Genomic DNA, 26,651 nt, shown 5'->3' with positions numbered 1-26,651 from the left:
AAAGAGTGTGAAATAAGCGTGGATAGACGAGTCAGGGTTTTTCTGTCTCGTTTAAAAACGGGTTCGTGAGCCAGCAACTCATCACGACCCACGTGTGCTCGACCAAGCCAGCTTGGCAAGCCACAAGCTGGCTCACGTGCCACCAAAAAAATGTTACTAACATTTTTTTTATATGGCTCGTGAGCCGTCCCATTATGTTCGCGATCCAGGCGGGTTGAGCAAGGGGCAAGTATTTTCTAACTCATTGAGTCTAAAAAAAGTTTATTAGATCATGAGGTTTCGGGCCGAGCCGGCTTGCTTTACACCCCTAGTTGAGATGCAGGAAAACGAGAAGGGAAGAGAACGCACCCGAAACGACCATGAGAGAGCGGTTGATTAGCCTGCTGTAATGTTTGCGGCTCTTCCTAGCTTCAGTCTCCGGGATACTCAAATGCGGATGCTCTGCTGCCATCAATATCTTGCGGAACAAGTTACTAAAATCACCTAGCTTCGAGCTGATCGGGATCGGAGCCTCGATTCCCATATCCTGTGTAACCTGTAAATTCAAACACATAAATGAAAGGTTTAAAAAGAGGTTTTCAGAGTTGCGTATGGTTTCTTCAATGGAGAATATGAAGAGTAACGTATGTACCCTGGTGGATTCTTGTACGGCCATGGGGAATGAATCAAGATCGTCCTTTGCAGCAACCATGAGGCAAGGAACCTCAAAGCCGGTGTCCTCCCCATGTGTTGCTACTTCCACAAGCAATTCAGTCGCTCTCTTATATGACAACTCATCTGAACTGGAAAAAGGAAAAAAGCAAATCATGAATTTAAAAGCCTTGTCTATATTGTTTATGGTCCAAAAGGGAGGAAATATCACTGGCTAGAAGCTATCTATCAACATTTCAGTAACGAGGAAAATACCTGTCATACACAAAGACAGCTATATCACACACAGCCAATGATTCTTTGGATGCAAGCAGTCCTTTAACCCCTTCTTCCGGTATTTCCTTCAGCACGAGAGTTTTCTTTCCACCCTGTGCTCATATCGGGGATATATATATATAGCAGAGATTATTATATAAAGATATATAATATATATATGGTTTATTCATTCCTACTTACCCCAGATTCATCAACCACATTCACTGCATAACGGTCATTGGTACCCGATCCATGATTGTCAGAATACGACCTAGATAATGGAGAAAGAGAGGAGATCAGAAGAAAATATCTAATAGAAACCTTGGGATTCTGACGCGTATGCAGCCCCAAAGCCTCCATGTGAAGAAATACACATAGAGCAACATTTTCTTCCGTATATGTTTGTGCAAGCAAAGGATCCCTGTTGTAAATTTAAATGACAGACCTTCCAAGAAAACAGTTCAGTAACGCAGATTTCCCAGCATTCTCGGGTCCAAAAACGAAGCACTGGAAAACTTTTCTTTCCGACTGTTGCTTCTTACGGTCTAAGCGTCTTCTCCTCGTAACACGGATGGCAGACGATGGATCGGCCGGGAAGCCAATGTAAATCAAATACTCCACACTCCTTGCTGGATCTAAAAGTGTCATCAGTGACCACTGCAAAGATTTACCAATTTCGAAAGTTTAAAACATTATCTCGTACAAGAAATCCACTCACTATCAAACCCGAAACTATCTACCATTGAGATTAAAAGAAAATAAACTAGATTCGAAGTTACAAAACACTCTGTGCATAAGATAAAGAAATTCACACTATCTTGGTACGTTGGTCAAGAGAAAAAAATAGGGCAAGAATGGTGAGGATATGCATTTGCATGCATGGGAGATGTCTCCTCCAATCTGTGCACGTGTGAAAGAGAGAGTAATGAATACCAGTGACAGGAAAGCATCAACAGATAATCCTCCAAGGGCAGTTTTCTCCGCCGCATCAACATAAGGAGCCTCCTTCCAAGGACTGCAATTTAAAATTATATTATAACACTAAAATGCAATGATGAAGAAAATAAATCGCGATGATATGTTCTATTTCTGGAAAATACCTCTCAGGCGCAGTCGAAAATAGATCCTCAATCTCTTGAGGTCTCAGGTTTTTGTCCTGGAGAAAACAAGTCCGAAGGTCAGAACTATCGAAACCTGCAACATTAAGCCTAAGATGTACAGACAAGGATGACTTACACCATCACCGTCAAACAAGTCATAGATTCCCCTCAGGAATTCAATAGCTACATTTGTCAGCTCAACACTCTACACAACGACAAACCAAATGAGCAATGAATAAAATCCATTTAGTGCAGAATTCCAAGGAACGTAAATTAATAGGACTACCGAATATACGAGGAAAAATCAGAATTTAATGCTTTGCATATCCATTTTCCATATAGCTCAGTGTTTTCCAGCAGTTAGGGTTCAAAATATTCTTGTTTCTGAAAAGATCTAGATTGAAATTCAGCATACAACTCTTCCCAGAATGAATTCTATTTATGCAAGTTACCTGATCAGATGCACGCTTGAATGCTGAATACGGAATCAATTCATCAGCAAGTCTTATGTCATTATTATACCCAAACTTCCTAAGAACAGTCCAGGTTGTCTCAAGCCGCCCTTTCTCAATAAAAAGTGCGTGTAGAAACAAAAAACCGGTCAATGTCAGTCCTCTGTCGTTGACTCCTTCTGGCAATTTGTCTTGCACAACCCTCTTAACACCTTCAATTTCAGAAGGCTGCAGCGGTGCATTGAAGCATTTGACCTGTTTTAAAAAACTTTTAGTTTTAGGCACTTAACAAAGTAGCTTCTTCGAAGACATGAGAATAAGCCTGAGCCAGTTCACAAAGAAGCAGCAAAAGACATTAAACACGGGAAAGGGGGAAAAAAGAGAAACCTGAAAGTCGTTCAATTCAGCATCGCTGAGAGCACCATCTCTGTCATGGTCGCAGAGAATAAATATACGCTTCAACGCTCTGACACACCGGGGTTTCAGAGACTGTGTTTCTTGATCAAACAGAGGTCCTGTGGGGTGAAGAACAGCTTTCTGTGCGTAGAAGAAAACTTCATGGGCCTACAGACAATTTGTCCTTTTTATAATTAGGATGATAGTGTAGAACTGAATTTCAGTATTTAATCCTCAAATGTAGGCGTCGGATCAAGTAGCTAAGTTTCATCTATTTCTGTTGAAAGTCCACTCTAGTTATCACAAAGATTTAATTTATGCGAAACGTTTACATATTAAACCTCCTTTAACTGCCTAAAAAGATAAATATCTAGATAAAAAAAATGGTAGTATACTAGTAAATTATCAATGTTTAGCTAAGACAACCACAATCAATCTAAGGAATAACTAGAAGAGATGGAACCTGGATTAGCTTCTGTGCAGAACACTCGATGCATGTCTCAATCTCCCGGAACTGTTGCATTATCGGTGACATCACCTGTTCGAGGCTAACCTGATTGTTGTCATCTCTCATGTCAAGCTTACACCCAGCTACTATGATAGGAACTTTCACCTATTCAACAACAGAACTAAAACCAATGTCAGCAAGAAAGCAAGGAAAGCTCAATTTATGCAATTACATTGAGAAATGGTTGTACATGCATATGTCGACCGCATGCATGTCTGCAAGAAAGTAAGGAAAGCGCAATTTACGCAATTACAGTGACAAATGGTTGTACATGCATAGTTTGAAGTTAATTAACTGGGCCAAAGAAAATGAACCTCTAATTGCCGAAGCTCCGGAAGCCAGTATTCACTCAACCGATCAAGAGTCTCAGGTCGATCGCAAGCATATGTCAAAACAACCGCATCAGCCAGCTTCAGTTCCTCTGCAAGCTTGCCTCTATCTTCAGGTCTGATATTGATTAAATACCAAACATATAATCAGCAGAGAGTGAAAGTTTTGAACATATTGACTTGTAATTGTTACAGATAGTTTCAACAAATTCTATTCCCGGTAAACTTCATAGTTTCTCTAGAGTGCCCACAACACAAATGAAAGTCTAACGCATGATAGTTAACCTCTAAATACCATAGCAACATCATCAGCTTAACAAAGATGTTGACCTCCAAAACACTCCATCCGCATAAAGGCATAAATCGAGTCAATAGTTAACCAAACCGGTAGATATACCTCGAGGAAGTGTCAACAATGGTGATTGGAATGCGCTCAGCAAAAAACTCAGGCGGCAACCTGGTATCGGGCAGAACAGGAGGGACGTTGGGGGGAAATGTATCAGTGGCTGCGGCGACAATCAAGCTAGATTTTCCAGTACCCTTTTCACCAGCCACAACAATCCGTACAGCAGTGGGCGAGCCAGGGATACCACTTCCTCCAGCAGAGGATTTCGCCATTGGGAACTACAAATACACCGAACATTTTCAGAAACAAACGAACATGATATGATACCCAGAATGCCATCCAATCCATTTTTAGTTAAGTGAATTTGCTGATACTCTACTCTGTTAGAGGATGAACATTCGCATGCCAAAGGACAGTGAATCCAAAGTGAAAATAACAGAGTCAAAAGCCCCCGAATTCTAGAGGGTCAAAATCAAGATTCAATACAGTTAGCTAAAGACCTATATATGATAACAAGAATGATGAACATGAGATGGATACTGCATCTTGAAAATCAGGATAAAGAACCCAGAAACACAAGCACTAGAAAATCAAATCAGAAAGCTTTTCGGCGAATATGGATTCTTTCAAGAATCACAGACAACTACTGAAACAGTTAAACAGCGACGAGGAAATAAACCTTGATTCAGACAAAGATCAAAGATAAACCGAGAAACGGGAAAGACCGTAACCTAAAAAGGAGCTTGAAAATGAAGGATCTATGGAGATGAAAACCCTACAAAAACCCTAGGATCTGGGGATATATGGGGGCGTCTGTGGAGGCTGCGGAGGCGGAGAAAAGGTAAGAAGCTCCTCTGTGTTTTTTCTTGGTTATCTGGATGTATTTTCCACTTATTTATTCCAGTGGCATTTCCGTGAATAGAGCCCTTGTTACCTTCTTGACGATATTGTTGAACGGTGAGATTTGCGCGCAGATGGAAATCTGACGGCTGAGATTGAGTTGGATGTACCGTTTGGATTGTCCTGGTTTTTTAACCTTTTCTGGATCCTACCTATAATTAAATTGAATCATGTATTAATCATCAGAATTGGAAAAAAAAAAAGGTCTAATTGTATCAATATATATATAATATATGTACTTTTTTTTATTAAAATAACAAAACTATATTGAGTTGCAATAGAAAGGCCTTCAGTTTAAGATGGTGGAAAGCATCAAAATACTAATAAAATCCCTAAAAAAATATGTTAAACTTTGTTTCATAATTATTTATGAAATTATGACAGAATATCAACACGATGATACTGATTTTGTTGACTACTCGAATATGCATGCAATGTTTTTCACATCATATTATTACAAGAGTTAACAGTGAAATCCTCACATGAGATATCTTTATAACAAAAATAGATTATCGGAGTCCAATAAATTTCAAAACATGAAATTATTACATCTTTAATAAAATAAGAAATCATCTATAACTATAAGCTCCTATGGTGGCCGTCAAAATGGGCTGTAAAATTGGCCCAATAACAAAAGTCCAATGGGCCGACATTAATCTGTTATTCAGGTCTCCGACGCCGTTTTGGTGGACTGTTGTGAAGCCACGTGGAAGCTGACTCAAAGAAAAATCGAATCCCGACACGTAATATCCGCTTGGAAATGCCGTTGCGTTGCCGTTTAAACCGAGACGCCGAGATTTCATTCTAACGGAGTTTGATTATTGCTTGCTCTACATATCATCGGAGTTTTATTTTCTATTTTAAAGTTGATATTTTCTGAGTTTTGTGGATTTGTCGAATTATTGAAAATCAATTTTGAACTGATGATAATTTACATAAATTAATTGAAGAAATTTATAAACTAATTCGAATTTCTAATTAATATAAATCAGACTTTTTAAAACTATTTATCTATAATTGTATCATAAAAGATTGTACTTGAAAAGCGCATGTGCCAAAAAAATGTCGTCGACAAAGTCAAGATTTTTTCATTATATATTAAAAAATTAAAGATGTTTTTCTTTTCTTGCAACATATATCGGAATGCCTTTTCTATGTTTCTTATTTTTATTTCATGTTTGGGTATATGTCTCTCCAACCTGGATTGAAATGCCCACATGCAAATCTAACGGCGAACGTTAACGGCGTTAATATCTCCTAACTTCGTCCGGGCTGTTTAAAATCCCAAGACGAACCAGCGTTTGATCGGCTCTTCCCATACCGTCTCCGTTGCCTCTTTCGTGAAAACTCTCTCTCTCTCTCTCTCTCTCTCTCTCTCTCTCTCTCTGCGTCGATCGGAGAGATATGGGTGTTGATCTTGAATCATTGTCGGAGGCGACATCTGGAGCCATAGGATCGCTTCTGAGCACAACTATCTTATACCCTCTCGATACGTGTAAATCCAAGTACCAAGCCGAAATTCGAGCTCGTGGTCAGCAGAGATACAGGTTTTTCCTCTTTTTCTCCGCTTGATTCTATGTTTTGGTCCGCTTTTTGTCATCGTTTGGTCTGGGCATGTTTCGTGTTCTCTTTCACTTTGATTGTGACGTGACGATGATGACAATTGTGGAATTGGAATTGTGTTTATGTTCTGTCTCGACGATTTTCTCTGAGACAATGAAAGAATTCTGGTGTTTCGCCTGCCGGAGGAGCTGGGTATCTGCTGAAAGCAGTGATCGTTTTTCGAATGTTATCTTTTTATCGTGTTCTGTAAGCGATTGATCAAACAAAAAATTGTAATTTTTTACCTTTTTAACGGTAGGATCATTCGGATTGGGTTTCTCAATGATTCTTCGTCTGGGTTGATAAAGAAACCTGCAGTTAGAAATAGATAACTTTCTGAGATTTATCAATCCTTTGGCGGAGATTTTTGAATGAGCTCGATATTATCTTGTGTTTATATTGATCGGTTTTTGATGGACAACAATCTAAAAGCTTTTCATAAAAAAAAAACGTAGAAGCTGTGACTTTTTGTCATCTCTGCTCATGAACTTAGTACGTTGTGTATCTGAAGTCTGCATTATCCAAAGTTTGAGATTAATGTTTCTCATGCATATATATACGTATATACGCTCTTCTATCAGATTTAGTTATGGTCTATAGATAGCTTTATCGGAATCTATAAGTTATGAGCAAATCTTGATTCTTGATTGTAATCCATGTGTAAACTTTTATATGCATACATTCACATTAATGATAGTTTTCGGATTGTGAAACTCTTCTTAGCGGTTTCAAGTCTGAAGAAACTTTGAACTTGGATTTTTTGCTCTAAGACCAGACATGTGATCCCCTTGTTTTCTCATTTTGTGTTGTTACATTACATGTCAGATACCTCTCAGATGTCTTGTGGGAAGCAATTTCTACACGACAGGTTCTCTCGCTGTACCAAGGCCTTGGGACTAAGAATTTGCAGTCCTTCGTTTCGCAGTTCATCTATTTCTACGGCTATAGCTATTTCAAGAGGTTATACACTGAAAGGACTGGTTCGAAATCAATAGGGACTAAGGCAAACTTGCTTATCGCTGCCGCTGCAGGGGCTTGTACTTCCATCATCACCCAGGTTCTTCCTCTGCAACCCATGTTCTGTTATCGAGTCTTTTTGCTACAACGAGTTTTCAGTTTTGTGTTGGAATGGCAAGGGCAGAAACTTGTTTTCTCTGTTATGTTCTATCGACTAATGTAGCTATGTTTGTATAAGTAATAACCTTGAGTCATGTTTGTTTAGCCTCTAGATACAGCTTCTTCAAGGATGCAAACAAGCGAGTTTGGAAAATCTAAAGGGCTTTGGAAGACCCTGACTGAGGGGACTTGGGGAGATGCATTTGATGGCCTAGGGATTTCTCTCTTATTGACCTCGAATCCTGCAATTCAGGTACTATTCTTGTAATAAACAATGAGATGGGCTTGATTAGCTCATTTGAAATTTGCATTTGTATTCTCTATCTGTTTTCTAGAATAACTTGACTGGCTGAACAATAAACCACTCTTGTAGTATACAGTGTTTGATCAGCTGAAACAACGCTCCCTTCAACAAGCAAAGGCAAAAGCCAAGACTGGTTCTTCCCCAGAAGTCCTCTCTGCTTTCATGGCATTCTTGTTAGGGGCAGTCTCCAAAAGCATTGCCACCGTCATCACATATCCAGCTATAAGGTATTAAAGCCAACGTTACCAGAATCCACAAGAATGGCCGAGGTCTTTTTCAGACTTCGTGGGGCAGAAATCTAAACTAAACACCTCTGGCTCTACAGGTGCAAGGTGATGATCCAAGCCGCCGATGACTCAAATGAAAATGTAGCTAAGAAGAAAGCCAGGAGAAGGAACAGGAGAACAATCCTTGGAGTTGTGTATGCCATATGGAGGAAAGAAGGGGTCTTAGGGTTCTTCAAGGGCTTGCAGGCTCAGATTCTGAAGACGGTTCTAAGCTCTGCGCTGCTACTGATGATCAAGGAGAAAATCACTGCCAGCACTTGGATCCTGATTCTAGCTCTCCGAAGAACGCTGTTTGTCACAAAGGGTAGATCGAAAATTGCGTGATTCTTGCAAAATCCGCTTGTCCAAACCGAGCAAGGCCGGTGGTTCAGGCAGGGTGGCATCAGCGTACTGTCTCTCTGCTCGTGAATTGGAGTTAAAGTCTCAGCTCACCAGTCTCTATTGGAAATTTTACGGTAAGACAGGAATTCGAAACAATTTTCATCCTGTTTCTTCTTTCGAGAACAAGATTCTGAATGCCGGTTGGGTGCAGATCACCATTAAATTTGTATTACCCGGATTGAGATTCTGGGAGTATAGATCCTTGCATTTTGTTATATAGGCATGTATTTATTTATAACTAAGGTTATGATGTCGAATGAAAGGGTCTTTAGCTTCAGGTTTAATAAAAGTGAGCTATCCTTTGTGCAGAATCTAAACGAAGTGATTCCACAAAGCCGAAAGCATTCTGCATGGCATTAACACTGTGCTGTGATCGTTGAGACCTCATGAGATTTGGATAAATATTCCTTTTTGGACCACAGAATTTTACTTTAAGAAAAAAATATATATTTTATGTAATCAGAAAATTACAAATAAATATTATATCAATGTCATATTTATTTTTAAAAATATTATATTAATTAAAAACACTTATTGGATGGGAGGCCCCAATTTTAGAAATTAGTAAAGTATTACGCCTTTGTAGGTACTCGTGATAAGATAATTTTAAAATTATTTTTGGTGTGTTGGTAAATAAATAGATTGATGTTAGAAGCGGACGTGTCAGCTGACGTGGGAACGAAGCTTCCAAACGAAAAGGAGGTTCTTCGGTTTCCCGTCAAAGCCCATTAGACCGACGTCGTCTAGATTGCAACGGCCATTTTCGCGTCTCGGCGACAGAGAGACAGACCGCGAGACAAACGTGGAAACTGAGAAGGTGAAGAAGAGAGCAAGATGATGTCCGGAGGGAACTACACGAGCATCGATAATCAGAAAGTCTCTGGATCCGTACCTGTAAGTTCTTCGTTTTTTTTGTTCTCCGCTTCGATCTCGAATTCGAATCCTCTCTCGTTTTGCATGTGTATGTATATGTCGGTGCACTGATTCGTGGCATTCTATTGTCTAATCTCTTTTGTTGTCTCGTCTGATCATATCCGGTTTGTTTGTTTTTTTCTGTTCGTTTGTCGTAGGCTGTTCCAGATCCAGGTCACGTCTCCGTCAAATTCACAGGTAAACAATGTCGTCTTGTGTTGTGACATTTCCAGTTGTGTAGAATGGAATGGGAGTGGAGCTGAGATTTGGATTTAGATTCTTTGTTTCCCCGGTCATTTATGTTGATTTAGTTAACACGAAGTGTTACCGAGGGGCTTGGAGAAGAATTGCTGTGGAGTTTGGATCTGGTTTCTTGGGTCAGCAGATTAGGGTTTAGCAGGTAGCAGATCCGTGGCTCGAATGTGCCATCTGGCTTGTTCTGTTTTTCTGTTTTCGTTGGGAATGCCATACAGCAAATGAAGATGAGAGTGATAGGGGAGAAAGATTGACAAATTTGGCAATTGCAAATGCCTTTAAGATCCGTGTGCTTTTGTGGTTTGCCATGGTTTTGCTCATGTTACGAAATAATGGATGGATGCATTGTTTACAGAGTCGAATCTTCAGACATTTCCTCCATCTGCAACTCAGGGCAAGATCTCCGTAGGTTCTAATCCTCCTCGAGATGCTGATGGTAAGTTGTGCCTTAGATTTAGGAATCTGTTGAATTTTGTTCTATTCCAGTTTCAATTAAGGAACCCAGTAGTATGTCATAGCCGCGAAAGTTGAGGCAACTGGAAACATATATATCTATTGTTTTATGTTAAGTGGCGAGCTGTTGGTCTTTCTAGTTCTGTCTATCTTATGGCTTAGTTAAGTTAAGAACATCGACTGATGCAGATACATTTTCAAGGCCTGTGAATGGCACAGATGAACCCCACTCTGGGGGTTGGCTACATAAGTTCACCATTGGAGCTTACAAGCCATACTTTGATGTTGACACCTCGGACGTAGTAGACAGACTGAGAGAAGCGCTATTTCCATTCAGAGGAACATTCACAGAAAAGACAGCCAACAACCCTGACCTCTAAGTGTAAGGCCGTCTCTTCTAGTTTTTGCAAATCGGAAATAAGCAGACCGATAAAAAGCAGTTGGTTTTAAATTTCCCCGACTTTCTCGACTTGATTTTGCAGGTATGGTCCGTTCTGGATCTGCACTACGTTGATATTCGTAGCGGCTTCCATCGGGACATTTGTCACATACATAGCACACAAGTGGAAGAAACAAGAATGGAACTATGACATCAATCTGGTGACTTGGTCTGCAGGAGTGTTCTATGGCTATGTCACTATTGTTCCTCTAGCATTATATGTTGTTCTCAAGTACTTTTCTGCACCCTCGGGCCTTGTCCAGCTGTTCTGTCTCTATGGATATTCCCTGTTCGTTTTTATTCCTGCATTGGTAAATTCCCTTTTATTTCTTAAGAAGTACAATTCCATTGCCACATTGAATGAGGAACCTGAGACTATGAAAATGAAAGCTTTCTCTGACCCTGCAGTGTCTCTCAATCGTGCCATTGGAGGTCTTCAGATGGGTGATTGCGGGTGTAGCGGGATTCATGTCAGCGACATTTGTGGCGTTGAATCTGAAAGCGCACATCAACTCGGCGGGAGAGAGATGGTTCTTGATCGTAGCCAGCATCTTTCTGCTGCAGGTCGCTCTTGCAGTAGTGTTGAAGCTCTACCTCTTCACCGTCACTGTATGAATACTGAGTGTGAATGTCATCATTTTACAAAAGGTACGTTTTCTGAATTTGTAGATCCAAATTTGTTCCCATTATTATTTTTTTTGTGTACCGTCAGTAACCTTAGTTCTAAATGGAAAAGAGTGCTGCACTGTTCCCTTACATTTGGTTTTGGGGAAAAGAACTAATGATTTCCATATAAAGATTCTTATAATTCTATTCAGTTGGATCATGGATTATAATACCCGAAGACGGGTGACATTTCATTTTGTAGAAACAGCGGAATACAGAGAAAATATCCAAAAGTAGAATGATTTACGTATCAAGATTACATATTTGAGTTCAAATATAAAAATGTGTTGGTAGCTGGTAGCATGTAATTTATTTCACATGGATCACCGGTTTCAGCATCGCAACTAAAGGGTGATGTGTGTTTTTGTGGCAGGAGTTCAAAATCTCTGGTATGATTTCCGTTGGAATAACCATACCTACCTTTTCCATAGTGCGCGTGGCCAGTGACGAACAAGACAGGATAGCTTATAAACAAATCCTGTGTGTGAAAAATTCAAAGCTTTGTGGAAAACCATTTCCCGCGGCATGATGAGACTGTTGACAATTATTTTCTTGCAAAGTCAAGTAATATTTGTCCCGTTCCAATAGAGAGAGAGAGATATGTGTGCTCCTTTGTTTGTTCAACAGTTGTGGTTGAGTGGGTGCCCTCGTATTACTGAAATAAAATCTCACTTAAAAAACTGAAGACTTGAAGAAAAGGGTATAAATGACTTTTAAAACTAAAACTTTATTTTGTTTTCTAAAAAAAAAAACAGGACAATGCCTCTATAAAAGGCAAACAAACCAAGGGAAGCCGTCGCCCACGATATATGACAAGTCAAATGGGTGATCTTTCCGCACTGATTGTGAAACCAATTCCCAGAAAGTCTTGCCCAGTAAAGTAAGTCAATATAAGTCACCTATCCTCCGCTTATATATGGAGAGAGGGACACAGAATGCCATCACTATAACAATCTCTAAAGAGGATGAGAGGCTCCATCGTTGTTCAAACCACCCTTCTCTGTTTGTTCTTCTCCGTTTCCAGTTTCCTCATTGCTTTTGCTTCCCCGACCACTGGTCTGTGCCTCCCCGACCAAAGGGATGCTCTCTTGGAGTTCAAACACCTTTTCCGCATACAGAAGCAGCCTCGATTTTTATTGGCCCCGTACAATCTTGAGAGGGATGTGACATGCTATCCAAAAACAAATTCATGGGGGAACCACAGCAGCGACACGGACTGTTGTTCCTGGGAAGGTGTCACGTGCCATCCCAAGTCCGGCGAGGTGATAGGGCTCGACCTTAGCCTCAGCTGTCTCCATGGCCGCTTCCATTCCAACGGCAGTCTTTTAGTTGGGCTGCCACGTCTTCGGACTCTGAATCTGGCTTTCAACCATTTCAGCTCTTCTCCAATCCCGTCTGAGTTGGGCAAACTGGTGGGGTTAACACATCTCAACCTCTCTTTTTCATACTTGTCCGGCCGAATTCCCACCGAACTTCTGCAGCTTCCCAAGTTGGTATCCCTCGATCTTTCTTATAATTCACTTTCCCCTGAGAAATCCTTTCTTAGTAAACTTGCCCAGAATTTGACTCACCTTGGAGATCTCCATCTCAGTTACCTAAACATTTCTGCTGCCATTCCCCAGAACCTCTTGAACCTTTCCTCCCTCACTTCTCTCTCTCTTGACCATTGCGGTCTGATTGGTGAATTTCCTGGCGATATTCTGCGAATGCCTTCCGTTCGATCCGTTGTTTTGTCTGATAATGAGGATCTGCGAGGCCACCTCCCTGATTTTTACGGTAACGACTCTCTCGTAACGTTGGATCTCTCTCATACTTCCTTTTCGGGTGGGTTATCAAAATCTATAGGCAACCTCAGGCATCTGAGAGCTTTGTCACTTGGCAGTTGCAAATTCTCGGGGAGGATCCCGTCTTCCATCGGAAACCTCTCGTATCTCACCACCCTCGACCTTCGAGAGAATGAATTTACCGGTGAGATTCCGACCTCCATTTCCAACCTAGTCCGATTGACGACATTGGCGGTTCATAGAAACAAGCTCAGCGGCAGCTTTCCCCTTGGAATTTTGAACCTAACAAAGCTGTCTCTTATAGATATCGGTGGCAACGAGTTCACGGGCTCATTCCCACCGAACATGAGTGTTCTCTCCAATTTGAAGCAGTTTTATGCATTTAGGAATTCCTTTGTCGGAGATTTCCCTTCTTCTCTACTGGAGATCCCTTCGTTGGCTGAGATTGATCTGACCGGAAACCAACTCAACGAATTTGGGAATATATCAGCCACATCTGAGTTGCAGGTTTTAGGCATCGGGGACAACAATTTCGGCGGACCCATCCCCATGGCGTCTATTGCAAAATTAGTCAACCTCCAACGTCTTGACCTCTCAGGGTGGAACACGCGAGGGACTGCCCTTGACGTCAGCCCTCTATATCATCTCGAGTCCCTCGGTGAACTCGCCTTATCAGATCTGAACACCACCACCGCACTTGACTTGAGCCTGTTCGCTCCTCTTCAGTCGCTGTTCGGATTGGTTCTTTCTGGCAACCATGTTTCAACCGCTAACACGACTCTGGGCTCTGATTTCCCGCCGCAACTGCTCTACCTGTACATGTCGCGCTGCAACATCACTGAGTTCCCCGTGTTCCTAAGAACCCAACGAGACTTGTTGGCTTTACAGCTTTCCAACAACAAGATCAAAGGCCAAGTGCCCGACTGGTTATGGAGGCTACCAGGCTTAACCTTCATCAACATCTCTCACAACTCTCTCAGCAGTTTCCAAGGATCATCATCCCAGCAATTTTTTCCCGAAGCAAAGTTTGACACAATAGATCTAAGTTCAAATGATTTCCAAGGGCCACTCTTCATCCCTTCTCAATACATTGCCTACTTGTCGGGATCCAACAACAATTTCACAGGAGAGATTCCCCAATCTATATGTGCCTTGAGATTTCTGAAAGTACTCGATTTATCTCACAACAACTTCGACGGCTCTGTTCCTCATTGTTTTGGAAATCTCAAGAGTTCCCCAGTGGTTGTGAACCTTCGTCATAACCAACTAAGCGGAAGTCTTCCAGACATATTTGTGGATGCCAACCAATTGAGAACACTTGATCTTAGTCATAACCGATTGGAGGGGAAGCTTCCTAAATCTTTGATCAACTGCAGTGCTCTTGAGGTTTTGAACCTGGGAAGCAACCGAATCAAAGACACGTTCCCATTTTGGTTGGCGTCATTGCAAGATCTACAAGTTCTTGCCCTCCGCTCCAACGAGTTTCATGGTGAGGTGTATCTTCCCGGCATTTCGTTTGGGTTTCCGAAGCTGCGAGTTATCGACATTTCAAACAATCACCTCAGCGGAACTCTACCGTCAGACTATTTTGTTGGTTTGGCCGCAATCTCTTCGATGGGGTCAAGTGATATCCCTCTGGAGTCGATGGTTTTTGATCATGTATTAAGTTCCTATTCCGACTCTATAGTTTTGACGAATAAAGGAACAGAGTTGGTGTACGAACGGATCCTCACAACCTTCACGACCATCGATTTTTCAGGGAATGCATTCAGAGGAGACATCCCCGAGTCCATAGGTTTACTGAAAGGGCTTTACGTGCTCAACTTGTCAAGCAATGCTTTCGCGGGGCATATCCCGACATCGCTGGCAAACCTCACAAATCTCGAGTCACTAGACTTGTCCCTCAACAATCTTTCTGGCAGAATACCTTCACAACTCGGGAACCTCACGTTTCTAGGGCGCATGAACTTCTCCTACAACCAGCTCACAGGTCCGATTCCAAAAGGCACGCAGTTTAGTACCCAAAGTAGTTCGTCTTTCGAGCACAATCTCGGACTGTGTGGCCCTCCCCTCGACCAAGGTTGTGGAGAAGTCAAGACACCAACACGCGATCCGTCCGTAGCAGAGGATGAAGATGAAGGGGAAGAAAAGATGAGTTGGATCGCCGTTGCACTCGGCTTGGCACCAGGCCTTCTATTCGGAGTGACTCTCGGCCATATCGGGTTTTCGTATAAGCGCGAATGGTTGATGAAGATTTGCGGCCTAAGTCGTTAACCCATTTCATGCCACTGCCAAGCCTTCTTCCCCAGGGCAACGTCTTTCCACGACACCCCTTGTATATATTCACTGTGTTCATCCGTTTGAAACATTCATTAGCGATGTGTATTAATTTATTTACCGTTGTTGTTTTTGCAGAACAGGACATCATTTGCTGTATGGTTACTGTTGTTCCAACTTTCTTTTTTTTTTCCGTCTTCCGTTGATTTAAGAGTTCAATGTTTGCAATTAAAATAATTGTATGAATTATATTTGGTACCGTCCGCCGTCCCATTGTACAAAAGAAAGAATGTTTTGTAAAGAAATTTGACAAAACGCAATAGTCATCATTATCTCATTTCACTTCTCTATGCCAAAAACATAAAACGAGACATTTCACTGGATTCAAGTATCTCAGAACACATTACCAAACCAAAATGATGATGAACTGAGCGTATATATATATATATAACCGAATCGTTCCTGTCTGAAACTCCGAGCAAAAATTCTGCAAAAGTTCCTCCAGAGATTCTACACAGTATCAAGCTTTCGACTTCTTGCCCTTGCCCTCGGCCGTGACGGGCTTGGCCTTGAAGGGCAAAAACGTCTTTCCGCCCATGAACGACTGCAGGACCTCGGGGACTTCCACGCCGTCTTCTGTCTGGTAGTTCTCCAGGATGCAGCAGATGGTCCTCTCCGTCGCTGTCAGGGTCGAGTTCAGCAGATGCACGAACTGCTTCGTCTGCTCATTGCTCTGCTTCAACAATCAACATAGAAAAGTCTACGACGTTAAAACATCGTTCCAATTGCTGGCTCTCCCATCTCTCGTCCTCTATGTTCCGCTTTCCGGCCAGCAAGATGGACAACATCGTCGGGACTCTCTTCGGATTGCCACAGCTTCGTCTTCGACCTGGATCGAAGCGAACCGGATCAACACAGACAGACCACGGCTACGGCTTCCACCTACAGTGTCTCCTACACAGAAAGAAGAAAGAACCGATAGATGCCGAGCGCTTCCACAGATAAGTTTCTCTCAAGAACCCTACCTCTCTGTAACTTCGATTCGATTAATTAGATGCTGGTTTTTTCAATTAGGGTTTTAGTTAAGCATTTTGTTTTTGGTTTAATCTTGTTGATCCAAACCCAGAACAAACATATAACCTTTGAACTGGATTTTCGGGTTGGGATCCCATTGTAGGAACCCACGTCTCGACAGGGTAAAACCCTAGATCAATTCACTCATCCTTTAGGATTTCTTTGCATGATTACACAGAGAATACAGCACAAAACTCTGTATACATAGGCAACGCCTAGAAAGCACTTGGCTTTTGCTTCTTAAAATCATCTCATTCTGATTTTCTTCATAATCTGACCTCCCCGTCCTCTTGATCAGTTAGGAACAAAAGTAACCACTTCAAAGCAGAAAACTTTATCCCTTATGCTTCACCAAACAAACATGTCTGCACCTCATATTGATGCCACTTCATCACAATCCCAATTCAGATTTCGCAATATGAGATTTGAAAGAATGAGTTTTCTGCATTGATTGTCAGATTATTTTCTTGCAAAGTCAAGTAATATTTCTACCACTAACATCCACTAGAGAGACATGTGGTCCTTTGTTGCTTGAATTCTCTTCAATAACTGTAGTGGAGTGCTGAAATATCACACCCTTTCTCAATAATTGAAAACTAAACAATTTTAATTATATAAAAATATAAAAGTTTCTGCACTGAATGTGAAACCATTTCTCAGAAAGTCTTGCCCAGTAAAGTAAGTCAATATAATGGCACCTATCTTCTCTGTTTATGTAGTGGAGAGAGGGAGATGGCCGATACAGAATGTACAAACCCATCACTTCGTGTAGAAGCTGTATAATCTTGAAAGAGGATGGGAGGCTCCATCATTGTTCAAAGCACTCTTCTCTGTTTGTCCTTCTCCGTTTCCAGTTTCCTCACTGCTTTTGCTTCCTCAACCAATAGTTTCTGCCTCCCCGACCAAAGGGATGCTCTCATGGAGTTCAAACACCTTTTCCACATACAGAAGCCTCACCTTGACGATGTTGCATGTTATCCCAAGACAAATTCATGGGGGAACAACAACAACACGGACTGTTGTTCCTGGGAAGGTGTCACGTGCCCTCCCAAGTCCGGTGAGGTGATAGGGCTCGACCTTAGCAGTAGCTGTCTCAATGGCCATTTCCATTCCAATAGCAGTCTTTTAACTAGGCTGCCACATCTTCGGACCCTGAACCTGGCTTTCAACGATTTCAGCGATTCTTCAATCCCGTCTGAGTTGGGTAAACTGGTGGGGTTAACACATCTCAACCTCTCTGGTTCATCCTTCTCAGGTCAAGTTCCGACCGAGCTTCTACATCTTACCAAGTTGGTATCCCTTGATCTTTCTTCCTATAATTCACTATCCATTGAGAAATCATTTCTCATTAAACTTGCCCAGAATTTGACTGATCTTAGAGATCTACATCTCAATTACCTAGATATTTATTCTGCCATTCCCCAGAACCTCTTGAACCTTTCCTCCCTTACTTCTCTTTCTCTTAAAGCATGTGGTTTGATTGGTGAATTTCCAAGCAACATTATGCGAATGTCTTCCATTCGATCTGTTAGCTTGTCTGAAAATGAGGATCTGAGAGGCCACCTCCCTGAATTTCATTTTAACGACTCTGTAGCAAAGTTGGATCTCACTCATACTTCCTTTTCGGGTGGTATACCAAACTCTATAGGCAACCTCAAGCGTTTGAATGAATTGTCTCTTGGCAATTGCAAATTCTCAGGGAGGATTCCGTCTTCGATCGGAAGCCTTTCATACCTCACCTCCCTCGACCTTTCAGAGAATGGATTTTCGGGTGAAATTCCGTCTTGGGTCGGAAACCTGTCATACCTCACCTCCCTCGGCCTTTCAATGAATGAATTTTCCGGTGGGATTCCGTCCTCCATTTCCAACCTAAACCAACTGTCCTATTTGGATGTTTTCAGAAACAGGCTCAGCGGCAGTATTCCCCTTGGAATATCAAATCTAACAAAGTTGTCTGGTATATATCTCAGTCACAATCAGTTGACAGGATCATTCCCGCCCAACATGACTTCCCTCTCCAATTTGGAGCGATTTCATGCATTTGGAAATTCCTTTGTCGGAGATTTCCCTTCTTCTCTACTCGTGATCCCTTCGTTGACTGAGATTGATCTGAGTGGAAACAAACTCAGCAACTTCGCCGATTTTGGGAATGTCCCCCCGACAACTGGGCTACAGGATTTATTCGTCGGTGATAACGATTTTAGCGGACCCATCCCGATGGCATCCATTTCAAAATTAGTCAACCTCCAACTTCTTGACCTCTCACGGTGGAACACGGGAGAGAACGCCCTTGACATCAGTCCTTTGTATCATCTCAAGTCCCTTGGATATCTCTACTTATCAGATCTGAAGATGACAACCGCACTTGACCTGAGCCTATTCTCTCCCTTTCAGAGGCTGGCCAGATTGGATATCTCAGGCAACCATGTTTCAACCACCAACACCACCTCCGCTTCTCAGTTGGAATTTTTGGTTATGTCGGGCTGCAACATCACTGAGTTTCCCCTGTTCCTAAGAACCATACCACATTTGTCATCGCTAGACCTTTCCAACAACATGATCAAAGGACAAGTGCCGGGGTGGTTATGGAGGCTACCAAGCTTGTATATTCTGAATATCTCTCACAACTTTCTCAGCAGTTTCCAAGCATCATCATCCCAGCAAATGCTTCCCGAATCAACTCTTCTTAGCGCAATAGATGTAAGTTCAAATGGTTTCCAAGGACCACTCTTTATCCCTCCCTCTCAATACATTGTTTATTTGTGGGGATCCAACAACAATTTCACCGGAGGGATTCCCCAATCTATATGTGCCTTGTCGGCTCTGGAACTGCTCGATTTGTCACACAACAACTTGGACGGCTCTATTCCTCTGTGTTTGGGGAATCTCAATAGTTCCCTAGTGGTTATGGACCTTCGTCACAACCAACTCAGCGGAATTCTTCCAGACATATTTGTGGATGCCAACGAATTGAGAACACTTGATCTTAGTGGCAACCGATTCGAGGGAAAACTTCCTAAATCTTTGGGGAGTTGCAGCAGTCTGGAGGTTTTGAATGTTGCAAGAAACCAAATCAAAGACACGTTCCCGTTTTGGTTGATGTCATTGCAAGATCTACAGGTTCTTTCCCTCCACTCCAATGAATTTCATGGTGAGGTGTATCTTCCCGGGTTTCCTTTTGGATTCCCGAAGCTGCGAGTTATCGACATTTCAAACAATCACTTCAATGGGACTCTGCCGTCAGATTATTTTGTTGGTTGGGACGCAATCTCTTCGATGGGGTCAAGTGATATCTTTCACGAGTCGATGAATATTGAAACTAATGGGAGTGGTTACCAGGACTCTATAGTTTTGACGAATAAAGGAACAGAGTTGGCATACGAGCGGATCCTCAAAACCTTCACGACCATCGATTTTTCAAGAAATGCATTCAGAGGAGACATCCCCGAGTCCATTGGTTTACTGAAAGGGCTTTACGTGCTCAACTTGTCAAGCAATGCCTTCATGGGTCATATCCCCACATCGCTGGCAAACCTGACAAAGCTCGAATCACTAGACATGTCCCTCAACAATCTTTCTGGCAGAATACCTCCGGAGCTCGGGAGTCTCACATTTCTGGAGCGCATGAACTTCTCCTACAACAAGCTCACAGGTCCGATTCCAAAAGGCACGCAGTTTGATACACAAAACAGTTTGTCTTTTGAACACAATCTCGGACTATGTGGCCCTCCTCTCGACCAAAGTTGTGGAGAACACAAGACACCAACAAGCGACGTGTCAGAAACAGAGGATGATGAAGATGAAGAGGAAGAAAAGTTGAGTTGGATCGCCGTTGCACTCGGCTTTGCACCAGGCCTTCTATTCGGAGTGACTCTCGGCCATATCGGGTTTTCGTATAAGCGCGAATGGTTGATGAAGATTTGCGGCCTAACTCTTTAACCCATTTCATGCCACTGCCAAGCCTTCTTCCCCAGTGTAACGTCTTTCCACGACACCACTTATATATATTCACTGTGTCCATCCATTCGAGACATTCATTAGGGATGTGTATTAATTTATTTACCGTTGTTGTTTTTGCAGAACAGGACATCATTTGCTGTATGGTTACTGTTTTCCAACTTTCTTCTTTTTTTTTTTCCGTCTTCCGTTGATTTAAGAGTTCAATGTTTGCAATTAAAATAATTGTATGAATTATATTTGGTACAGTTCGTCGTCCCTTTGTACAAAAGAGTGAATGTTTTGTAAAGAAATTTGGCCAAATGCAAGTCTTCATTATCTCATTTCACTTCTCTATGCCAAAAATATAAAACGATCCATTTCACTGGATTCAAGCTGTTGAAGCATATGAAAAGACATATTAATCTCTGTCTTTGCTGGAACAACATGAGAGCATGTGTATAATACAAAAAAATCAAAAGCATGGGCAAAGCATGGGACAAAGGAAAGCATGGGTCATTTCACATTAAAGAAATAGAGGAAAAGAAAGAGAGAGGGGTATATGGCAAAAGAGATGACGATACTTCAGAAATCCCTCCAGAAACGAAGTTGAAGAAAGTCTGCAATAGAGGAGATGGAGATCACTTCCACTGAGAGCTGATCGTGGGAAATTGGTGAGTGCAAAATGTATGGAAAACACAGGTGAGTGATTTCTGAGAGAGAGCGAGATGTACTTGAGGGGGAGCCTTCAAACAATAGGTGAACCGATCACTGTCTAGACGTGATCTAGAGTAACACGTGGTGTGCGCTGCACACAATGTGTTTAGGGCTGATAGAATTCCGTGTGATACTAGGTTTTTACTCAGGGGAGTAAAACAAAGAGGGTTGAGTGATACTTGGAAAAGTTTGAAGTGTACTTGGCTTGTATCAAAGGAATAGAATCAGTTTGGATGTTTTGACTTGTGAAATCGTGTGAGTTTGGTTTTTCACAAGCATATCTGAACACATTACCAAACCAAAACGATGATGAACTGAGTGTATATATAACCGAATCGTTCCTATCTGAAACTCCGATAAAAAATTCTGCAAAAGTTTCTCCAGAGATTCTACACAGTATCAAGCTTTCGACTTCTTGCCCTTGCACTCGGCCGTGACGGGCTTGGCCTTGGAATGAAATCGAAGGTGTTAGAATATCAGCAATTGTACCGCCTGATAAAATTCCTCAGAGTTCTTGATCATCTCCTCGTGCATGTCCCACGGATTGTTTCCATCAGGGATGGTGTGATAAGCGTCCCATGTTGGAAAAAGAGAAGGATTTAGGGCCAATATATAAGTACGGGTCAAACCTCCACTCTTAAGCTAGTTTTTGTGGTAGAGTTAGGACCTAAACCATGCAAAACTGTTCGATAAACGGGTGAACTCGGACAATACCCAGCGTGTCTCTTCCATTGGACCCGGCTTCCTTCCTGAAGCAAGACGAGTAACCTGCATATCTGTGAGCAACATGAAGCAGGGGAAATGTGTGAGTAACCTGTGTAGTGACATTTTCGGTCATTTATGTTGATTTAGTTAACACGAAGTGTTACCGAGGGGCTTGGAGAAGAATTGCTGTGGAGTTTGGATCTGGTTTCTTGGGTCAACAAATTAGGGTTTAACAGGTAGCAGATCATCTGGCTTGTTCTGTTTTTCTGTTTTGGTTGGGAATGCCATACAGCGAATGAAGGAGAGTGATAGGGGAGAAAGATTGACAAATTTGGCAATTGCAAATGCCTTTTAGATCCGTGTGCTTTTTGTGGTTTGCTCATGTTACGAAATAATGGATGGATGCATTGTCTACAGAGTCGAATCTCCAGACATTTCCTCGATCCGCAACCCAGGGCAAGATCTCCGGAGGTTCTAATCCTCGTCGAGGTGCTGATGGTAAGTTGTGCCTCGGATTTAGGAATCTGTCGGATTTTGATCTATTCCAGTTTCAGTTAAGGAACCCAGGAGATGGGAGGTATGCAAAGTTGGACGAATGTCATCTTCAAGAAGTATAGTTGAATGCCCTTTTATTAGTGAAATATTACACTCTTCTCCAATACTAGCCAAAGAGGGACCTTCTCTGCATTGTTTCTGAAATTATTTCTTGCAATGACTTTGCCAAGTCAAGTAATAAAGTATGCACTCACTTCAAAAAAAAAAAAGAGAGAGAGATCAAACCATTGGCCACGGCAATGACTGTCCAAAGTCAAGTAATATTTCTTCCACTAACATCCACTAGAGAGACATGTGCTTCCTTTGTTGTTTGAATTCTCTTCAATAATTGTAGTGGAGTGCTGAAATATCACACCCTTTCTCAATAATTGAAAACTAAACAATTTTAATTATAAAAAAAAATATAAAAGTTTCTGCACTGAATGTGAAACCATTTCTCAGAAAGTCTTGCCCAGGAAAGTAAGTCAATATAATGGCACCTATCTTCTCTGTTTATGTAGTGGAGAGAGGGAGATGGCCGATACAGAATGTACAAACCCATCATTTTCGACCTAAACCAACTGTCCTACCTGGATGTTTCCAGGAACAGGCTCAGTGGCAGCTTTCCCCTTGGAATATTGAATCTAACAAAGCTGTCTCATATACATCTCAGGGATAATGAGTTGACAGGCTCTTTCCCACCAAACATGACTTCCCTCTCCGATTTGGAGGAATTCGATGCATCTGGGAATCGTTTTGTGGGAGCTTTCCCTTCTTCTCTACTCGAGATCCCTTCATTGACTTATATTGATCTAAGTGGAAACCAACTCAGGAACTTCGCCGATTACGGGAACATCCCTCCGACATCTAGACTAGAGAATTTATACATGGGAGATAACAATTTCAGCGGACCCATCCCCATGGCGTCCATTTCAAAATTAGTCAACCTCCAAGTGCTTGTCCTTTCAAGGTGGAACACGGGAGGGGACGCCCTTGACGTCAGCCCTTTGTATCATCTCAAGTCCCTTTACTATCTCCACTTATCAGATCTGAAGATGACCACCGCAATTGACTTGAGCCTACTCTCTCCTCTTCAGTCGCTGTCCAATTTGGACCTGTCTGGCAACCGTGTTTCAACCGCAAACATTACTTCCGCTTCTGATTTCTCTCAGCAGTTGGAAGCCTTGTATATGTCGGGCTGCAACGTCACTGAGTTTCCCCTGTTCCTAAGAACCCAACGACATTTGCAAGTACTGGACCTTTCCGGCAATATGATCAAAGGCCAAGTGCTCGACTGGTTGTGGAGGCTACCGAGGTTATACCATGTGAATATGTCTCACAACTCTCTCGGCAGTTTCCAAGCATCATCATCCCAGCAAATGTTTCCCCAATCACAGCTTCAGAGAATAGATGTAAGTTGGAATGATTTCCAAGGACCACTCTTCATCCCTCCTTCTCACTCCATTCAGTATTTGGGGGGATCCAACAACAATTTCTCCGGAGGGATTCCCCAATCTGTATGTTCCCAGACATATCTACAATTCCTCGATTTGTCACACAACAACTTCGACGGCTCTGTTCCACGGTGTTTGGGGAATACCATTGGATCTCTCATTGTTTTGAGTCTTCGTCACAACCGACTCAGCGGAACTCTTCCAGACATTTTTGTTGATGCCAACGAATTGAGATCAATTGATCTTAGCGGCAACCGGTTGGAGGGAAAACTTCCTAAATCTTTGATCAATTGCAGCAGTCTGGAGGTTTTGAATGTGGCAAGCAATCGAATCAAAGACACGTTCCCCTTCTGGTTGAACTCTTTGAAAGAGCTACAAGTACTTTCCCTCCGTTCCAACGAATTTCATGGTGAGGTTTATCTTCCCGAGTTTCCTTTTGGATTTCCGAAGCTGCGGGTTATCGACATTTCGAACAATCACTTCAATGGAACTCTGTCGCCAGACTATTTTGTTGGTTGGGACGCAATCTCTTCGACGGGGTCAAGTGATGTTCCGCTGGGGTCCATGTCTATTCCAATGAATGGGAGTCAAGTGTTGTTTGCAAGGACTGGACCTTTCCAACAACATGATCAAAGGCCAAGTGCCGCACTGGTTATGGAGGCTACCATTCTTACTGCAAGTAAATATCTCTCACAACTCTCTCAGCAGTTTCCAAGCATCATCATCCCAGCAAATTCTTCTCGAATCAACTCTCCGCGCAATAGATTTACGTTCCAATGATTTCCAAGGACCACTCTTTATCCCTCCTTCCCATTCCATTCAGTATTTGGGGGGGTCCAACAACAATTTCACCGGAGGGATACCCCAATCTATATGCGCTCTGATGGCTCTAGAGTTACTCGATTTGTCACACAACAACTTGAACGGCTCCGTTCCAGGGTGTTTGGGGAATCACAATGGATCTCTCACTGTTTTGAATCTTCGTCATAACCAACTCAGCGGAACTCTTCCAGATATGTTTGTGGATGCCAACAAATTAAGATCAATTGATCTTAGTGGCAACCGATTGGAGGGAAAACTTCCTAAATCTTTGGTGAGTTGCAGCAGTCTGGAGGTTTTGAATGTGGCAAGCAACCGAATCAAAGACACGTTCCCGTTTTGGTTGGCATCATTGCAAGATCTACAGGTTCTTTCCCTCCGCTCAAACGAATTTCATGGTGAAGTATACCTTCCCGAGTTTCCTTTTGGATTTTCGAAGCTGCGAGTTATCGATATTTCAAACAATCACTTCAATGGAACTCTACCATCAGACTATTTTGCTGGTTGGGCCGTAATTTCTTCAATGGGGTCAAGGGATGTTCCTCTGGGTTCGATGGGTATTGTACTTAACTCGGGCTACTACTACTCCGAGTCCATAGTTTTGACAAATAAAGGGATAGAGTTGGAGTACGAACGGATCCTAACAACCTTCACGGCCATCGATTTTTCAAGAAATGCATTCAGAGGAGAAATCCCTGAATCCATTGGTTTGCTGAAAGGACTTTACGCGTTCAACTTGTCAAGCAATGCTTTTGCGGGTCATATCCCGACATCGCTGGCAAACATGACAGAGCTCGAGTCGCTGGACTTGTCCCTCAACAATCTTTCCGGCAGAATACCTTCAAAACTCGGGAGCCTCACGTTTCTAGCACGCATGAACTTCTCCTACAACCAGCTCACAGGTCCGATTCCAAAAGGCACACAGTTTGGTACCCAAAACAGTTCGTCTTTCGAACACAATCTCGGACTATGCGGCCCTCCTCTCGACCACAGTTGCGGAGAAGTCAAGACACCAGCAAGCGACGTGTCAGAACCGGAGGATGATGAAGAGAAAGAGGAAGAAAAGTTGAGTTGGATCGCCGTTGCACTCGGCTTTGCACCAGGCCTTCTATTCGGAGTGGCTCTTGGCCATATCGGGTTTTCGTATAAGCGCGAATGGTTGATGAAGATTTTCGGCCTAACTCGTTAACCCATTTCATGTCACTGCCAAGCCTTCTTCTCCAAGGTAACGTCTTTCCGCGACACCCCTTATATATCTTCACTGTGTCCATCCGTTTGAAACATTCATTAGTGATTTGTATTAATTTACGTTTGTTGTCCAACTTTCTTTTTTTCGTTTTCCGTTGGTTTTAAGAGTTTAATGTTTGCAATTAAAACAATTGTATGAATTATATTTGGTATCGTTCGTCGTCCCTTTGTACAAAAGAATGAATGTTTTATAAAGAAATTTGGCAAAACGCAATAGTTGTCATTATCTCATTTCACTTCTCTATGCCAGAAATATAAAACGATCCATTTCACTGGGTGTATATATAACCGAATCATTCCTGTCTGAAACTCCCAACAAAATCTTTCCCAGCAAAAATTCTGCAAAAGTTTCTCCAGAGATAACACAGTATCAAGCTTTCGACTTCTTGCCCTTGCCCTCGGCCGTGAAGGTCTTGGCCTTGTGTTAATAAAAAATGGGTCTGGATACAGCAGGAAAGAACAACAAAATCAATGAAATCGAAATAAAAACGTAAGAACCCGGATATAATCTTCTAGGCGTGATTTCACTTTCCTAAAACGTTATTCCCTCCCCACCGAGCAAAGGAGAATCCCGAGAATACGTTTAGAGATACAAAGAAGACCAGCAACGATTGATCTGCTCCTCAAACGTTGCCCGAAACAGAATAACCCGAGAAAGAAGATGAACAGTAAAAGATGGAGAAGAAGTAGCAAATTTCTTCACCAACAAGGCTCACAAATCTCTCAAAAATCAATTAGATTTCATACTCAT

The 26,651-nt window shown here is 42.1% G+C and overlaps 6 protein-coding genes and 1 pseudogene across 10 annotated transcripts in view; 6 read left to right on the top strand and 1 right to left on the bottom strand.

Annotated features, from left to right (window-relative positions):
- The window catches only part of LOC104818693 (mitochondrial Rho GTPase 1-like), a 5,518-nt gene extending 639 nt beyond the window's left edge, over positions 1-4,879 (bottom strand). The window contains exons 1-14 of one of the 3 annotated variants that reach the window (XM_010548385.2): positions 4,769-4,879; positions 4,089-4,315; positions 3,677-3,809; positions 3,318-3,467; positions 2,846-3,022; positions 2,459-2,713; positions 2,143-2,211; positions 2,007-2,062; positions 1,840-1,921; positions 1,352-1,563; positions 1,108-1,177; positions 907-1,019; positions 632-782; positions 349-535 (exon numbers count right to left, since the gene is read on the bottom strand). In XM_010548385.2, the coding sequence (XP_010546687.1) occupies positions 349-535; positions 632-782; positions 907-1,019; positions 1,108-1,177; positions 1,352-1,563; positions 1,840-1,921; positions 2,007-2,062; positions 2,143-2,211; positions 2,459-2,713; positions 2,846-3,022; positions 3,318-3,467; positions 3,677-3,809; positions 4,089-4,309 (1,876 nt within the window). In that variant the 5' untranslated portion in view covers positions 4,310-4,315; positions 4,769-4,879. Of the gene's footprint in view, positions 1-348; positions 536-631; positions 783-906; positions 1,020-1,107; positions 1,178-1,351; positions 1,564-1,839; positions 1,922-2,006; positions 2,063-2,142; positions 2,212-2,458; positions 2,714-2,845; positions 3,023-3,317; positions 3,484-3,676; positions 3,810-4,088; positions 4,316-4,768 lie in introns of those variants that run through there. The other 2 variants (XM_010548386.1, XM_019203281.1) reach the window with 2 other exon arrangements.
- Positions 4,880-6,134: 1,255 nt separating this feature from the next.
- Positions 6,135-8,904, top strand: LOC104818692 (peroxisomal adenine nucleotide carrier 1-like). The gene is made up of 5 exons (XM_010548383.1): positions 6,135-6,484; positions 7,365-7,596; positions 7,762-7,908; positions 8,029-8,186; positions 8,285-8,904. The coding sequence occupies exons 1-5, from the start codon at positions 6,342-6,344 to the stop codon at positions 8,568-8,570; spliced, it is 966 nt and encodes a 321-aa protein (XP_010546685.1). The 5' UTR covers positions 6,135-6,341; the 3' UTR covers positions 8,571-8,904.
- A 463-nt stretch (positions 8,905-9,367) lies between these two features.
- Positions 9,368-12,039, top strand: LOC104818685 (annotated as a pseudogene).
- An 86-nt stretch (positions 12,040-12,125) lies between these two features.
- Positions 12,126-15,611, top strand: LOC104818686 (receptor-like protein 12). 2 transcript variants are annotated; one of them, XM_010548379.1, is made up of 2 exons: positions 12,126-14,795; positions 14,896-15,029. In XM_010548379.1, exons 1-2 carry the CDS (start codon positions 12,318-12,320, stop codon positions 14,929-14,931), a joined length of 2,514 nt encoding a protein of 837 aa, XP_010546681.1. In that variant the 5' UTR covers positions 12,126-12,317; the 3' UTR covers positions 14,932-15,029. The 2 variants fall into 2 exon arrangements, with proteins under 2 accessions (XP_010546681.1, XP_010546680.1); XM_010548378.1 differs by having other exon boundaries at positions 12,126-15,611.
- A 150-nt stretch (positions 15,612-15,761) lies between these two features.
- Positions 15,762-20,767, top strand: LOC104818687 (receptor-like protein 12). 2 transcript variants are annotated; one of them, XM_019203176.1, is made up of 2 exons: positions 15,762-20,462; positions 20,573-20,767. In XM_019203176.1, exon 1 carries the CDS (start codon positions 17,283-17,285, stop codon positions 20,424-20,426), a length of 3,144 nt encoding a protein of 1,047 aa, XP_019058721.1. In that variant the 5' UTR covers positions 15,762-17,282; the 3' UTR covers positions 20,427-20,462; positions 20,573-20,767. The 2 variants fall into 2 exon arrangements, with proteins under 2 accessions (XP_019058721.1, XP_010546682.1); XM_010548380.2 differs by having other exon boundaries at positions 20,568-20,767.
- Positions 20,768-22,243: 1,476 nt separating this feature from the next.
- LOC104820091 (receptor-like protein 12) lies at positions 22,244-24,413 on the top strand. Its single transcript, XM_019203114.1, has 3 exons — positions 22,244-22,422; positions 22,984-24,211; positions 24,336-24,413. Exons 1-3 carry the CDS (start codon positions 22,244-22,246, stop codon positions 24,411-24,413), a joined length of 1,485 nt encoding a protein of 494 aa, XP_019058659.1.
- LOC104818688 (receptor-like protein 12) overlaps positions 24,389-26,651 on the top strand; it is a 10,120-nt gene continuing 7,857 nt past the window's right edge. Inside the window, exon 1 of the mRNA XM_010548381.1 lies at positions 24,389-25,877. Within this exon, the coding sequence (XP_010546683.1) occupies positions 24,414-25,841 (1,428 nt within the window). The 5' untranslated portion in view covers positions 24,389-24,413 and the 3' untranslated portion in view covers positions 25,842-25,877. The remainder of the gene's footprint in view (positions 25,878-26,651) is intronic.

Source organism: Tarenaya hassleriana, unplaced genomic scaffold (genome assembly GCF_000463585.1).
Source record: "Tarenaya hassleriana unplaced genomic scaffold, ASM46358v1 Cleome3, whole genome shotgun sequence".
Classification (NCBI taxonomy): Eukaryota; Viridiplantae; Streptophyta; class Magnoliopsida; order Brassicales; family Cleomaceae; genus Tarenaya; species Tarenaya hassleriana.
The sequence above is the reverse complement of the archived record's forward strand: the minus strand, read 5'-3'. Positions and strand labels throughout refer to the sequence as shown.